Raw genomic sequence first — 15269 nt, 5'->3', positions numbered from 1 at the left:
GCTGTAGCAACCTGAAAATGAGCATGAGATGTCGAAACAATGTGCAACACAAATCAAAATGGTTACAAGTCAAAATTATAAACATACATCAGATTTTTGCTGTCATACTTTTCAGCAGTCCCCAAACACGCCCAATTTCAGAAAAATGTTTATTGATTCTGATAAGAAAGAGCGTATTCAGTTTTCGACAAAACTAAGGATATTTACATTTTGATTTTCCCATATGATATGTGAATTCTTTAATCAACAAAATCTTACTTAATCTTACCTTAATCCTGAAAATGGCAGAGCCTTATATCACACACTCTTTTATAAGAACATCTAAAATCTTTCAATTTCACTATATACCGACTTTTCTTTTGTTTTGAGCAATTTCGCCGAAATTCCGAAACTTAAGAATGAAATCTCCTCTTTACCGAGATTCCAACGTAAACATAATGTTATATTTCAAATACAAATTTGTATTCTGAACTACTAAACAAATGGCCTGCAATACCGAAATCTTGTACGCCCCCTCGCATTATTGTACCTATGGCACAATTTTTTATTATTTTGATTAACAATTAAATGTTATTGTTAACAGCTTTCTGATCCTGATGTATCATGTAACACCCCTGTCTCATTGATCTCATAGTCTTAGCTTACTCTGCGAATGTACATTTGCTCACTGGGGTGACAAATTACTTCCAATGACAACAATGCTTTTTTCACAGGGTTTGGGGGTGGAGGGCTCCAACGGGGCTGTGAATTAGACTTTTTCATAATTCCTGGATATGAAATGAATGAGCCAATGAGGGGCGGGGAAGAAAATCTCCTGCTTTTAAGGAGCAGTGATTCCAACTTAAAAATGCGGTTGGAGTCAGGGAGAAGTCCCGTTACATACCTTACACGTTTTCTGTTTGAAAAATATCAAAATAGAAATAAAAAGTCACTTTTCACATCCCTTTCTCACAGAACCAAGGGAACCTCTTTCCACTGAAACAATTGGCCAAAATATCGTCACCAGTGGAAAATTATACTCCAAACTTTTGTCCCCACTGAAAATAATCAAATATACAAAACCTCACTTCAAAAAGTTATACTATTTTCCCCACAGTGGAACTTTAATCCCCAGCCATAAAAAATATGGAAATATCAATCCCCATCGAGTTTCAGTTCTTTATCTCCCCCCCCCCCCTCGCAACTGGGTAAAAATCCTACCGGGTCTATGTGAGAAGGGGTTTTTTGTATTCGTGGGAATCTACCACAAACATTTTATTGCATCGGTTATGAATTTGCTGCAAAAATCACTAGTACTCATTTTCTCTCTCATTTTTCTTTGAACACAAAAGTCAAACTTAATCAAAAATGATTTGTTATTTAATTAAACCATAGTATAAGAAAGCCGCGGCTTTTTATACTATGATTAAGCGAAGCAATGATGTTTGCAATGGCATATTTTTCTAACCGCTAAGTGGTTTATAGCTATCAACTCTTTAGAACACATTTCAGCTTCGTACCTTGACCACATCCCTGTCTCAGTGACCCGAAAAGAGATATTTTTAAGACATCATTTAACACATATGTTGCAGTATTTTGAAACAAAAAAAATATTTATTATAAAATAATCGCCTGTGCCGCTGAAGTTCGAAAAATAGACACTACGTGGAACTCGGTTTTTTGAAAAAAGTGACCCTGAATTGGATTGAAGCTCCAAAAACTTCTCATAATTTTCTATATTTTTTCCGAATTCTCTGAAAAAGGTACCCTATAAGGGACTGATTTTTCTATCTTGGTGTTTTTGCGGCTCTACCTGTAGACTAGAATCTACTTCTGACTGAACTTTGCTTTTTGATGATTTTGATGACGCCGAGTCCAGTGAAGTAGACTAGAGGGTTTCGCCATCTTGAATTTTTTCATTTTCGTTTTCAAAAATCATAAGAAAACAACAAAACAATCAAATATTACAAGCTTATCAACGTTTATGAAACTATGTATAATATAAACATGAAAGTACCTCCAAAATCTGAGAAAAATTAGTCTATTGGTCATGGTTTTCTGTTTGTTTTTCTACAAAAAGAGGCTGCATCTAGTGGCACGGATTTGTTACCGCCTCAAGCAAAGCTAAAAATGAAGTCTGTCAAATTACACCTACCCGGGACTAATATCGGTGAACCCTGACCAGTGGCACATCCTGCCCCGTAACCCTTTTTGCCCAAGTAACCCTTTCCTTCCCGGGAGAAAACCTTATAAATATGTTGAATGATTTTCCAAAATAACAATAAGAATATCCATTTTGAAATTTCGGGCTTTTTTTTATAACGGAAATGTTATATCAGTTCCATCCTGGGGCCTCTCTGAAATATTTCAAAATTCATCAAAAATTTTCATTTTTGCTTTTGTTTTTGCTTCGATGGCCAAAATATTAAAAACAAGGTTCACAATAATGGGACAAAATATTTCCCACAACATTTGTTACAAAAAGCACACGAACTTTTGCTCTTCAAGGTCTTCAAGCACGAAAAATTTTGATCGGATTCTGATAAGTGCCCAAGCAAATGCCCAATGGCAATTTCAGCGACCCTATAAGCGCTTTCGGCTTCCGGCATAAAAGTGTACCTTAGTTCCCGCTACCGCAAAAAGGTGAAGAGACAGGAAGAGAAGACAATACTGCTAGAAGATGATGCAAATGAGGAAGGGCCAAGTTATACATTTGTATATTTGAGTATAGTTTTCCCCAATAATTTTAAAAAGCTTATTAATCTTGGAGATATTTGATGGAACTTTTATGGTGTGCCGTTCCGTGAGTATCAGTGTCAAGTATATCCAATGCAATATAATAAAGGTTAGTGGTTGACTCTCCCAATTTTCTATTTCAGCCCATGAATGAAAATATAAGGATTTCAAATAAAGCTATTTTATACATATGATGGGTTATTCTATTTTTAAACCATACATGCAGAACAAGTAGAACTAGCAGAACTTCAACAAATAAATTTTAGTATGTTTTCTCACAGACAGGGTTAGGCTTTGAGGCTTTGCCATTCATAAATTTTGCAGTGATATGATACCAGGCCGCCTATAGACCTTTTTTCAAAGAGGACGTCCTGTTGAATAATTATGTAGTCCAGCCATAAAAACAATATTAGAGCCATGCACAATTACTGTATCATGCATATTGTAATAATTATGCATGGTTTTATCATTGTTTTACTGTTGGACTACATAATTATTCAACAGGGTGGCCTCTTTGAAAAAAGGTCTATCCCGCGCTCGATAGGATCGATAACCAGAACGGATCGATAGCAGATTGATATGTAAACGATGCATTACTTATCGATCTGGTTAGGAGATTGATAGAAGATCTAACCATAAAATTGCCTTGCTTGAGTATCAATCGATACTTTGTTGATCATTATATATCGAGCTAGTATTTCTCAATTCGTAATCAATTATGCATCGATCATTAATCGATTTATGTATCGATCATACACATCAATTAAGCATCGATCATCAATGACTGATCGATTTATGTATTATCAATAGTTGATCATAAGACTTAAAAAATCTTGAGTATCGATCTCTCCTATCCATTTGGATCAATAAGTAATCCACCAATCACGTATCGATCCGTTCCCCAATTATCGATCCTATCGAGCGCAGGGGCCTGGATGATAGAATGATATGACTGGACTGGTAGTTATCAAAAGTTTGATTGATATTCAATACTGTGAGTGGTCCTAAATCTGACAACCCTGCCTACACTGTAATTCTGATCCACCAAATAAAGGTTATGAAAAAAATTCTCTGTTTAGCTCTGTTTAGCTACAAACATTCCCTCTCCAAGTTGAACGATAAACTACCGTGAGATTTCTATTTCTATTTCTATTTCTATTTAGTTGAGTTGCAGGAGGCTTTAGAGGCCTATTCTCGCAACTATAGACACTTACTAATGAGCGTCCCGTCAGCACCTTGAACTGACTACCCAATTCCCCTCACATGGCATGGGTTAACCCCGGGCGAAGGAACGTTCACTTGCCAAGTGATCTGCCGTGAGTGGGAATCGAACCCTGGCCCCTGCACAGAAGCCAAGGTTGACTACCACTATACCAGGGCACCTGTTATTGGGTAACTTGCATCAGTGGAGGCTAACATGCATAGCCCTCAAATGAAAGACCTGGCTGGTCATTGAAATACAACTACGCAGCTCCGCTTGAAGCTCTACTCTACCATTTTTGTTTTGATTTAACTTTGTATTTTAATGACCAGCCAGGTCTTTCATTTGAGGGCTATGCATGTTAGCCTCCATTGATGCAAGTTACAAAACAAAACATCTAACAAGATGGCTATAATGCCAATAATGTAAATCGAAAGTGTGAGTTGTAAACCATAATAAGTTTCACCCCTCCAATACAATACCGTATGAGGTCCTAATCACGTCAGTACAGGTTTTAATCTGTCATGTAGTTTAGTAAGCAATAAAAAAACTATAACCTTCTAATCGTTAAACTTTTCTGAAACTGTTTTCATGTTGGTCATTCAAACCCATAAAACACTTTCACACGTTACAAAACAAATCATGTCAAGATTCAATAAAAAAAACATGCACGATCAAATTAATTTTGATTTTTATGACTTTGGAACGTGCATGTAATTAAATTTTTATTGAGATTTTTTGCTTGTAATTATTGAATGCAATGCAACAATGTTAATGTTTTATATACAAGATAAAATAATTAGAATTGCAGTCTGGTTGTCAACTGGAATGTTTTATATGTTTCTGCAATCGTTTGATCAAAGATTTGTTGTTTACTATTTTGTATCTTTGAAAGAACATGGCGGATTAAAACCTGTATATACTGACGCAGGAGGCTTACAGGCCCATTTTCGCAACTATAGGCGCTTTCAATTAGTGCCCCGTCAGCACCTTGAACTGACTACCCAATTCCCCTCACATGGCATGGGTTGACCCGGGCGAAGGTTCATTCACTTGCCAAGTGAACCGCTGCGAGTGGGAATCGAACCTCAGTCGCCTGTGCAGCAACCAAGGTCAATGACCACTATACCACAGCACCTTAATACCCCCATACGGTATGCAATTATCAAACCATTGAAATCCGTCTATAATCGATTGGTAGCTAATTGGGGTAAAAAAGTGTTAAATCCATTAGTGATCGATTAGTCAACAATGGATATCGATGACATCAATATAACTAAGGGATATTAGATCAATAATACCGTAAGTTGGTCTAATGTCGACATCCCTCTTCTAATTCCGACACCTTTCTTTAGAGATAGGAATAATATGAAGGTCAGAATCACCGATAGAGAAAATTTTTTTTCCTCTCTATGATTGCTAAGCAAAGAAAATTAGTTTCAATCAGCGATTCTGACCTTCCTATTATTCCTATCTGCAAAGAAGGGTGTCGAAATTAGAAGAGGGATGTCGACATTAGACCAATTATGGTAGCAAGCAATAGCAATCAATAGCTAATTGATGTCCAAAAAATTATGAATATTAGTAGCTATCGATAACTATATAGACTCTAATAGATACCGTAACTTAGTCTATTGCAAGTAGGTTTAATGTTAACCAGTTATTTTTTCGAAGTGGGCTACGCAGCTTTTTGCGCAATGCAATAATAGGTTTTTTTTCGCATGACAATGGACCTCCACTGCACAGAGTTGCCTGTTGTTAGGAAAATTCATTGTGACATAACTTTTTCAAAGGAAAATGGACACTGTGTTGACATCATTTCCTCTCATTTTTCATTTTTGACATCAGAAATTAAAACATATTGATCTCTTTTTGCTCCTTTTTTGCTTTATTTCTCCATTTTTTCTGAATAAAAAAGTGCTAAAAATCAATCGAAGCTTAAGAAAACAGTTAACAAATACAATAATGACTGGCTTTTTCAGACTGTGCTGAAAATATTGCCCTCAGTTAACGCAACAACCTTACAAGCTTGGTCATTACTTGACCTCAGTCAATATTTTTTCATTAATGCTGACATTCATCTGACACACTTTTTATTAACTGAAATTGATAGAAAGGTTGAAACTTTTTTTCTTTAGCTTAGTGGTCAGAGAGGAATCATCCTTCATTGATTCAAGCTCTCGTACTATTCCTGTCTCTAAAGAAGGGTGTCGGAATTAGAGATGGGATATGGACATTAGACCATGTTACGGTAACGGACTGATCAATTGATTACCTAATTGATTTTAATCAGGGATATGTTATAGCGGAGCTGGATGAAGGACGAGAATTCCTTAGTGGATTGCTTCTTTGTCTTTTCTATTGTAAACTGTTGATAATAGAAATCCATCTCTGTCCCCTTGAGTGTTCTGTTTTTATAAGAAAAATGAAGCAGACAAAGTATTCATACAGTACGTTTGCACATATTTTGCTATGATGTTCCCGCTTTTCATCAAAATAATATTTGTAGAAGATACCCCAAAAGCTTCCTTGTAAATGAAATCTATTTTTATCAGCGTGTGTTATGAATTTTAGAAGCTTTCATGATTTCTCTTTAAAAATTTCGGATGTAAATATTTTGACAAATATTGTTTCAATTGACTTGAAATTTTTTTCCATATAAATCAGAAAATATTGACTTGCTATCTGAAAATATCAGTTAGAAAGTGAGGCACCCCGCGGCGTAGCGCGGTATTTCAAATGAAAAAGTACTATTTATAATCTTACAGAAGAAATTTCTTATAACTTTACTAATGAAAACAATGTTTTTCATTTTTTTAAATTGTCATTCACCAATGTTTTACAGACCCTCTTGATAATTAAAAGTTTTTAATCGTGGACGATAAATGCAGCAGCAGAATCATTGGCAAAGAGGAAATCCAAATTTCGCGAGTTTGAAATTAAAAAAGTTAAATTTCATATCAAATTTTAATATCAGGGACAGAGATAGAACAAGGCTTTTTTAAATGTGTGTTATCCAGCTCCGCTATATAACATATCCCTGTTTTAATCAATGAATATTTTATCGATTACAACCATCTGGGGACATTAAAAGTTTTCCAGGCGGTGAACCTTGATTTTTCAAGAGGTTTTTGTTCTTTTTTCAGATTTTCAAGGGAGTTACCAAGATTACAAATTTTATCGTGGATTACTGACTTTCTATCTAACAGAACCCAAAGTGTTGTTGTATGAGGAATAACACCTTCACAATCACAAGTTGATTAATCAGGTGTACTGCAAAGATCTGTATTGGACCCATTGCTCTTTCTCATATTATATTAATGATATGTCACTTACAGTTGAGTCCACCCTTGCTTTTTTTGCTGACGACTCGCTCTTATACTGCATTATTCGTAGCCTACATAACACCACTACTCCAAACGACCTTGACAAGTTACAAAAATGGGAAGACGATTGGTCCATGGAATTCCATCCCAAGAGATGTAATGTTTTTGGAATAACAAATGAAATGAAACCTCTGTCTGTGATTACTTCATTCACAATGAGAAACTAGAAACAGTCAGCAAAGCCAAATACTTAGGCGTAACCATCAGCAAAAAGCTAAATTGGAAAGAAAATGTTAACACAATTGTCTCTAAAGCTACTAATGTGAGACTTTTCCTGCAACACAACCTCCAATTCCAATTATGTCTTAAAGAGACCAAACACAAGTGCTACAAAATATTCATTCGCCCAATTCTCGAATATGCTAGTCCAGTCTGGTGCCCTCATAACAACACAACGCTATCTACCTAGATTGAAATGGTCCAGCGCAAAGCTTGTCGATGGATTGAGAACAAATGGGCATACCATCACAGCCCAGCAACCAATGGCTAAACGATTGGATCTTGATTCTCTTGATCTGCAAAGAGACTTTTCCTGCTTGAAAATCCTATTCGATTGCGTAAATGGTTTCAAATGTACATGGAGAAGTCCTTACTACCGTCAAGAGAAAGGACTACTAATGTTATGTAACTTAATTCATGCAAAACTTAAAGTTTATGAAAACTCATTTCCCTGCACTATCAAGTTATGGAATAGTTTGGACAATGAAATTAATATGAAAGAAAGGGATGAATTTAGAAATTCTTTGACTACAAAATAGGTAATATAATATATAAAATTCCTTAAAACATGTTTAAAGCCGCTGCACCTGTCGTAAGTTGGGGACTCCAGATTGCATTATAATTGTGTTGGGATTTTGGGAAGTTTGTAGTGTTTATGTTTCCGTGATTGCTGTGCTTATGTCTGTGTGCATTTTCTACTTAGCTTTTTATCTATTTGTTTTTCGGTCCTCTCTTTTTTGGCATAAAATTTTCGACTCATTCCTTGACAGAATGATGGATTGAGTTGATTTGTATACTTAGAAAATTTCAAAAAAAAATAGAAAAAAAACGTATAATAATAAAATTATTAGTAACAAAAATAGTATTTTTTATTTTATTATTTAAAAATGTTTTTTACCAATATTTATTTATTACTATTTTTAATATTTTTTAAATTTTTATTTTAACATAAATAAAAACTGTTTCTTTCATCTCATCATTCATATTATTCTATTATGGGAAGAATCTCACATAAAAATTAGCCAAAATTAGCTTCCGCATTTTTTAAGAATCAAATCAATAACTCTTGATTGAAGGCAAAATATCCTTCAATAATAAGTTCTTACAAAGTAAACGATGGATGGGGGAGAAGATGAACATATAATTTTGGTCTGAAGTTGAAATTTCTTTGTTGTTATTCTCTTCTTTTTGCTGAAGTTGAAATGGCCTGAAGTGAAAGAGTTAAAATGTTTAGAACTAACTTCCATTTGAAGTGAAATTTTTCTATATAGATTGACAAAATAAAGAATTAAATTTTAACTTCCTATTTGAAAAATTTTCTTATAGATTGACACAAATAAAGAAATATTTTAAAGATGTTGCATATAAAAAGTTGACGCTTGCTTTCTTGCATTATCCTTTTATATTTGTTTGCTTTCCAAGGCTTTCTTACTACCAATGCTTTTGCTTTTGTGGATGGTTTGGCGATTAAAAACAGTCTTTATAAAAAGGTTGACAACAAATCTAAATCAACTATGATGCTTCTTACAATCAAATGAATGACTTAATAGGTAGAATAATGAATCCAAGTAAAACCTCAACAAGTCTTATTTGGAATTTTGGCCCAAATTTCTCTCTCAAGAAAATACCCATTGTGGGTTTTGGGGTGCCTGTATAGTGGGCTTTGTAGTACTTTGCTTACTCTCAGGTACTTAATAGCCGCCCCCCCCCTCCGCTAATTAATTTTTCGAAAATTTTCCACCCAGGACATTCTTATTCCAACCCCCCCGCTTATTAATTTTTGGAAAATGTTTTTGAAAGTTCCCTTTTTTGTCCTAATTCAGCTGTATTAGCCTCCTTTTTAAAAAATTTCCACCCAGGACATTTTTATTCCAACCCCCCCGCTTATTCCAACCCCCCGGCTATTAGGTACCCGAGAGTAGTCTAAGTTTGCAAAATTATCTTCAATAGTAATACAATTGAATCTGATTGAATATAAAGATTTCAACGAACCAGTTCTAGCATTATTTTGTATAAAGTTACAGTGAAACAGTGAAAGCAGAGTTTGCGGGTTTTGGGGTGCATGAAAAAAAATATCACCAACTTCAATACCCAATAAAAAAATAAAGAGATACATGTGTAATCAGATGCCTCAGGAGGAACTTTCATTGAGTCAAAGTTTTAGTTGGTATAATAAAAATAATCCAATAACCAACACAGATCATAAAATAACAATCTTTACTTTTGTGATCAAACTACTTATCCAGACGAATGTTAAAACTCTGCAATAGAAAGAATTCTAAGATCACTAGAAGTATTTCAATTTTATTCTCATGGGTTATGCATTTTTTGCAATGGAAATCTTAAGTCTTGGTCGTTGAATCTGACGTTAATGATAGCAGGTGTCAATTTTAATCTTGGTATTCTCAATAGTAATGGTAGGCTCATAGAAGTGTGCTTTGTACATAAAGATTATCTGTACCTTAAGCTAAATCAGAAATGTCAAAAATTTCATTTGACGGATGACAGGTATGTGTTACCATGGGGGTACTTAGGCAAGTGAAGGTACAGGAATGTGCCTTAAGGGTGCCGTTTTTGAACAGTCCCTGTAAGGATTTGACAAATTGGAAAATGAAATTTCAGTTACGAGCCAGTAAGGGTCTAAAAAATAAGAAAATTTCAATTTTCTCCCTCTTAATACATCAAAAATTTTGTTGGATTAGATTATTAAATTACAGTATAATAATTCACAAAATTTTTCATATTTTCCTCCTTTTTAGTCTCTCTAGGGGTCCGAGTGTAGGAAAGCCAGACGGTACCCTGTCATCCGAGTGTGTTACTGATACTTTATAAATCACTCTCTAAATTCTAATGTAAGCTTTCAACGCCAAGCTTGAAATCCTTTTATTTCAGATAGTCTATACACATACCCAATTATTCATTAAAGAAATTTATTGTCATGGCAGACAGCACACAGAATCTAGCTGATGAGCAAACATCTGCGCGTGTTGGAAGTCATGGAAAATTTAAAATGAATGTAAGTTTGATAAACTGAGGTAATTTTTAGATAATATGAATATAAATTTTTGGAGAAGATATAATCCAAAAAGGACTTTGTGGTACATATGGTACAGGGGGTCAAGCAGTTGGTACAAGACACTATACTTACTAACTGCTTTTTTGTAAGAAGTTAGTATAACACCACCACCCTTGGTACACTTAGTACAGTTGATACTAACTGAATTTTGGGTCAAGTTTATATACACAAAGGCTTTTTTTAACTTTCACAAATATAATAAAATCAGAGAAAACAATTGTTATGGCAACCAACAAATCGTTTTTAAGATTTAAAAAGAAATATTTACGAAATTAAAAAAACAAATTCAACTTCCTAGAATTTTTTTGTTACAATCCGGGGGACTTAGGCAAATGGAGGGTACGGTACGTGCCGCCCTTAAGGGTACCTTTTTGGATTTCCAAAGTCCTACTAATAAGGGTCGGAAAGAAAAATAGTCAGCTCTGGTTAAAATTAAAATACGGTCTTTTTTTGAACATTTCCTCTCAAAATCCTATTTTTCACGTAGTTAGTACTAAAATTTGGCAATTATTTAGTAAGGGACCACACAAGTGATTTCATCAAACTCGCATGGCACACCACCACAGTACTAACCGGCACATTTTTTACTAACTGCTTGACCCCCCCTGCTGTGATTGTTAACCCAATTATATGTTGTTACTTTGTGTTGTACATTGATGTTACATCGTTTCAAAATAAAGAATAAAAGAGACCCCAAATTTGATATTCTCATCGAAGGAAACAATTAGCCCATCTCTAAAGAAAAATAATAAAATCATTCATGCCAATATCCATATACTTTAGTTTTTTAACCTTTTTTAACATCATGCCTATCCTTTCATATTTCTATAGAAATTATACATAGAAGATCCTGCAAAACGGAAAAAGAAAGAAGATGAAAAGATTGGGCAGCTTCACAGACTGGTAAGATATATGGTATGGTTTTTGATGTAAGGAAAATACTGCATATGCTTGTAAAATAAGCTAGCCACTTGTTATATCATTACTATCATTACTGTGTCAACCTACATTAGATTAAATATTTTCTTTGGTTTGTTATGAGCCAGATCAAGATTTTTAGATGAACATGAAGATGAAATATAAATTGCATTTTTAAATCAATAAAATTATCAAAGTATCATTTTTAACCTATCCTTGAGAATTTTTAAATCTTTCTCCTTTGGTTTAGTTTTAATCCAGAGCAAAGCATGTAATATTCTAGTTAATGATATCGAAGTTCTGGTGTGTTGAAAAGTTTATCTCTTTTATTTAGGTTGTACAAATTTCAGAACTAACAAAAATGCCTGTAGCTGTACTTGCACTGTCAGGAGGGAATATAGTGGTCTCAGGTATTACGTCTGCATTTTTTCTCCTTATATAAAACTTGAAGAATATTAGAGTTTTAACGAACGATTTCTTTCAGAAATACAACTGTAAGCTTTTTTTTACAAGGCATCTTGTCTCTTTGCTTCAGGTTCTACAAATACCCTATACACAGAGTTTCTGCAAGATCCAGAAGTAAAGCAGAAATTTGAGAAATGTGCAAAGGCTGATTCTGAACCTCTTCCCAAGTCAAGTAAGATCTTCTACATTTAATCTCATGGTTGATTGAAGTTGGGCCTCCAACATATTGGTTGTTTTTTAAGATGCTATATATTTCACTCATATTCTAAAGTTATGCAAATGTATCTGCCTTTTCTGAAAGGCCTTAGGTGTGACTTGTTTCCAATATCCAAGGAGCTAGAATGAGTTATATGCAACCTTTATCTAATTTTGTCGCTTTAATATTTCCTTCAGAAGAAAATATATTATTTTGAATCTCTACCTTATAAACTATCAAAAACATACTCAATTTTAACATCATTTTTTCAAAATACACAAAAATCGTCAAATGCTGATAATTGTAAAGAATCCTCATTTTGATAACGACCTACGTTTTGGGGGTCATATACTATATTGATTTACAAGGCCTTTTTCTTCTATCTGGTGAGAGTGATCGATGATATCAGAGCTTGTTCAAATTCTAGCAAATGTTTCTTAAGTAAAACCTAACTAAAATGTTAGCGTTGTCTTGGAACTATATAATGTTTCATATATTTATTGGTTTATAGATTGTGAAGAAGTCATCTCCCAAAACATTACAGGTAATCAAGCTAGTTAAAGTAAATTTTTCTGCTCGCAAGAAAAGTTTTACCTATGATTAACAAATGCTGAACTTGAAAATGCAATGCAATATTTAAAACAAAATGGCGCGCGTAGCTTCAATTTGATTGTTGTATTTGTCAATTCTTTCTAAATTTACATAATGCAATAATAATGAATTACAGGCCCTCTAGAGCGAGTTTCACAGAATTTTATAAGAATACAGTCATTTCGTATTTAGTTAACAGAAAAAAGCCATAGATTTATAAAGCCCGAAGTGCTAGATGACGTGCTTTAAGATATTCCAAGCAAAAAAAGTGAATATTGCTACTATTGCTACTATTGTTTCCGAAAATCTGCAAAGCTTCTGATTGGTCAAGCGCTGATATTCTATTGTAATGTCACGTGACCTACCTAGGATTTCCTACCTAACTTCGACACACTTTTTAGCAAAAGCACGACCTCTTACAAAATCGTTGAAAAAACTCTGTTTTGTTAGACTTGAATTTAAACTTTGAGGCAGAAATGTAATTTTAGCTCCAAATGTTCCAAAACTCTCAAATTAGTCATTTCTCATGTTTGTAAAAAAGTCAAGTCAAAAAAAAAGAATACGTTCGTTAAGAATATTTCACCCTCAATTTAACCAATTTCTTATTTCTTAAGAATACTTGACCCTCATCCAAAGTACACTATTCTTATAAAAGGCAGTATTTCCAAGCAGGGAAATAAAATCGTGTTTTTGCTGTTTTTCGTAGCCAAACAGTAACAGGCCTTGTCTAATATTTTTTGATTGAACCTTTTTGAAGAATTACAGTATTGGTTCATCAATTTATAACCACGTTTTGTAGAAAAACGGCGAAAGATTAAAATCAAGCCAGAGCCACTTCCACGCGACTGGGAATGTCTGAACTGCCTGGATAAACGGGTGATTGTGACTGATATTGTCAAATGGTATTTCAGTAAGTATTAATTATTTAAATGGGGGTAAAATATTTTGAGAAACTGTTGCAAACGAGGACAGGTTTTAAGTGGTGATTTTAGGGAGAACCAGTTTTTGAGACAATAAACTTGTTCAACATGTACATTTCTATTTTTATAAAGACATCGAAATTCCGTGGCGGCAACCTCAACCCGATTGGTGGCCAAATGAATTGCCGTTTAAGTCACCAAGAAAGTCGAGCGTGCATGTCCTCGACAAAATAATAAAGGCTTTTCTGAAGCGTCAAGCCTTCGATGTAATGGTGAGAAAATTTATTATTTACCTTCATATAATTAATTTTCATTTTCGTTTCAATTTTTTATTTTATTTCTGGTGGTATATTGAATGGAGATAGCGGCCTTCAGATGTCAAATAACAATGTTTTAATGTTTTTAATTAATTACCGCTTTAAAATTTACGGGAAATTTATTGAATTTGCAAAAATGTTGTCATTGAATTTTTTTTTTTGTTCTACTAAATCCCTTGTTGTATACCTGTTGATTCAAAATATATTTGCATAATCATATCTTATTTTTAATCCTGCTTACTGCGGGTTCGAAAAAGGGGGTCGAGGCTACTCAGCATGCTCATATTTTACAGTGAGTGTGATAGTACTTTAAAAGGCAATAACTTTTGATTCATAAACGTTTGCTTATTTTCAATTGTTTTTTCAGGAAATGCTGTCACGGGAGGATTCAAACAACGACTGGGAAAGTCTAACATGTTGGACTGAGAATAACGGAAGTGCTTTGGACTTCCCAGTCGATTGGATAAATCGCCATTTCCCTCATCCCAACCTCTCCGAGTCTACTTTAGATTCTAAACTCGTTTCTTTAAAGTAATTTAGTTTTAATGAAATTGGATGTTAACAATTTTTATATGCCGCCACGCATGCAAATTTTGATTTTTGAGCAAGATTGAAATGATAATACCATTCTTCAATACCTTAAAGGAATAAATTAATGCGACAATAAATTAATGCGGAATCAATTAATGCGAATGACGCAATTTTAGGAATTGCGGAATTAAATATTGCGAATTAGGGTCAAATTCGCATTAATTATTTCCGCATTAATTTATTCCCTTAAGGTAGTAACATCATAAAAAAAGTGGTGACTTCATTATTAAGTCATCCATTACTTACGTGTTTCTTTAGATACCGATCAATGGTCCAAACATTCGGCAATTTTGAGCCCATGAAGTGTGAATCGATTGCTGAGTGCGTTTCCTATGCTCTTTTTGGGAACGCCAAAATTTATGCGAAATTTTTCAAGTTGTGCGGCTTAATCTTCTGCGTACAAAAAACCACAAAATTATTGCAATATGTAAGTTTTAAAGTTATTACTTAGGCGAGGCCAAATTAATTTCTTGTTTTACGGGCCAAGCTAACCAAAAAAGTCGGTCGGTGAAAAAGTAAGAATAAAAGCACGGGCCCGTAAAACAACTAATCAAATTGGTCTTGCCTTATATAATTTTCATTTTAGATTCAAGTATCGATAGAAGTAAGACTGTTTAGACTACTAAGACGTCCTGCTTGCATACCAATGAGAATCTACTTAACTTTAAAATCAG

General features: G+C 34.1%; 1 protein-coding gene and 1 long non-coding RNA gene across 2 annotated transcripts; both read left to right on the top strand.

Annotated features, from left to right (window-relative positions):
* Positions 1–2618: 2618 nt before the first annotated feature.
* Positions 2619–7793, top strand: LOC136802759 (uncharacterized). The gene is made up of 2 exons (XR_010846054.1): positions 2619–2824; positions 7063–7793. It is a non-coding gene; the product is annotated as an uncharacterized lncRNA (long non-coding RNA).
* A 2308-nt stretch (positions 7794–10101) lies between these two features.
* LOC136802807 (uncharacterized) lies at positions 10102–15046 on the top strand. The gene is made up of 9 exons (XM_067059573.1): positions 10102–10537; positions 11429–11500; positions 11850–11925; positions 12051–12152; positions 12688–12720; positions 13567–13677; positions 13820–13959; positions 14372–14535; positions 14854–15046. Exons 1-9 carry the CDS (start codon positions 10460–10462, stop codon positions 15044–15046), a joined length of 969 nt encoding a protein of 322 aa, XP_066915674.1. The 5' UTR covers positions 10102–10459.
* Positions 15047–15269: the final 223 nt, after the last annotated feature.

The sequence above is a fragment of the Clytia hemisphaerica genome, unplaced genomic scaffold (genome assembly GCF_902728285.1).
Source record: "Clytia hemisphaerica strain Z4C2 unplaced genomic scaffold, Clytia hemisphaerica genome assembly, whole genome shotgun sequence".
Taxonomy (NCBI): Eukaryota; Metazoa; Cnidaria; class Hydrozoa; order Leptothecata; family Clytiidae; genus Clytia; species Clytia hemisphaerica.
The sequence above is the reverse complement of the archived record's forward strand: the minus strand, read 5'-3'. Positions and strand labels throughout refer to the sequence as shown.

Bases quoted from the DNA above. Each gene is read 5' to 3' on its own strand.
- LOC136802807 (XM_067059573.1), top strand. From the start codon at position 10,460: ATGGCAGACAGCACACAGAATCTAGCTGATGAGCAAACATCTGCGCGT. The intron at 10,538-11,428 runs GTAAGTTTGATA...ATATTTCTATAG, and splicing joins ATGGAAAATTTAAAATGAAT to AAATTATACATAGAAGATCC. The intron at 14,536-14,853 runs GTAATTTAGTTT...GTGTTTCTTTAG, and splicing joins TCTAAACTCGTTTCTTTAAA to ATACCGATCAATGGTCCAAA.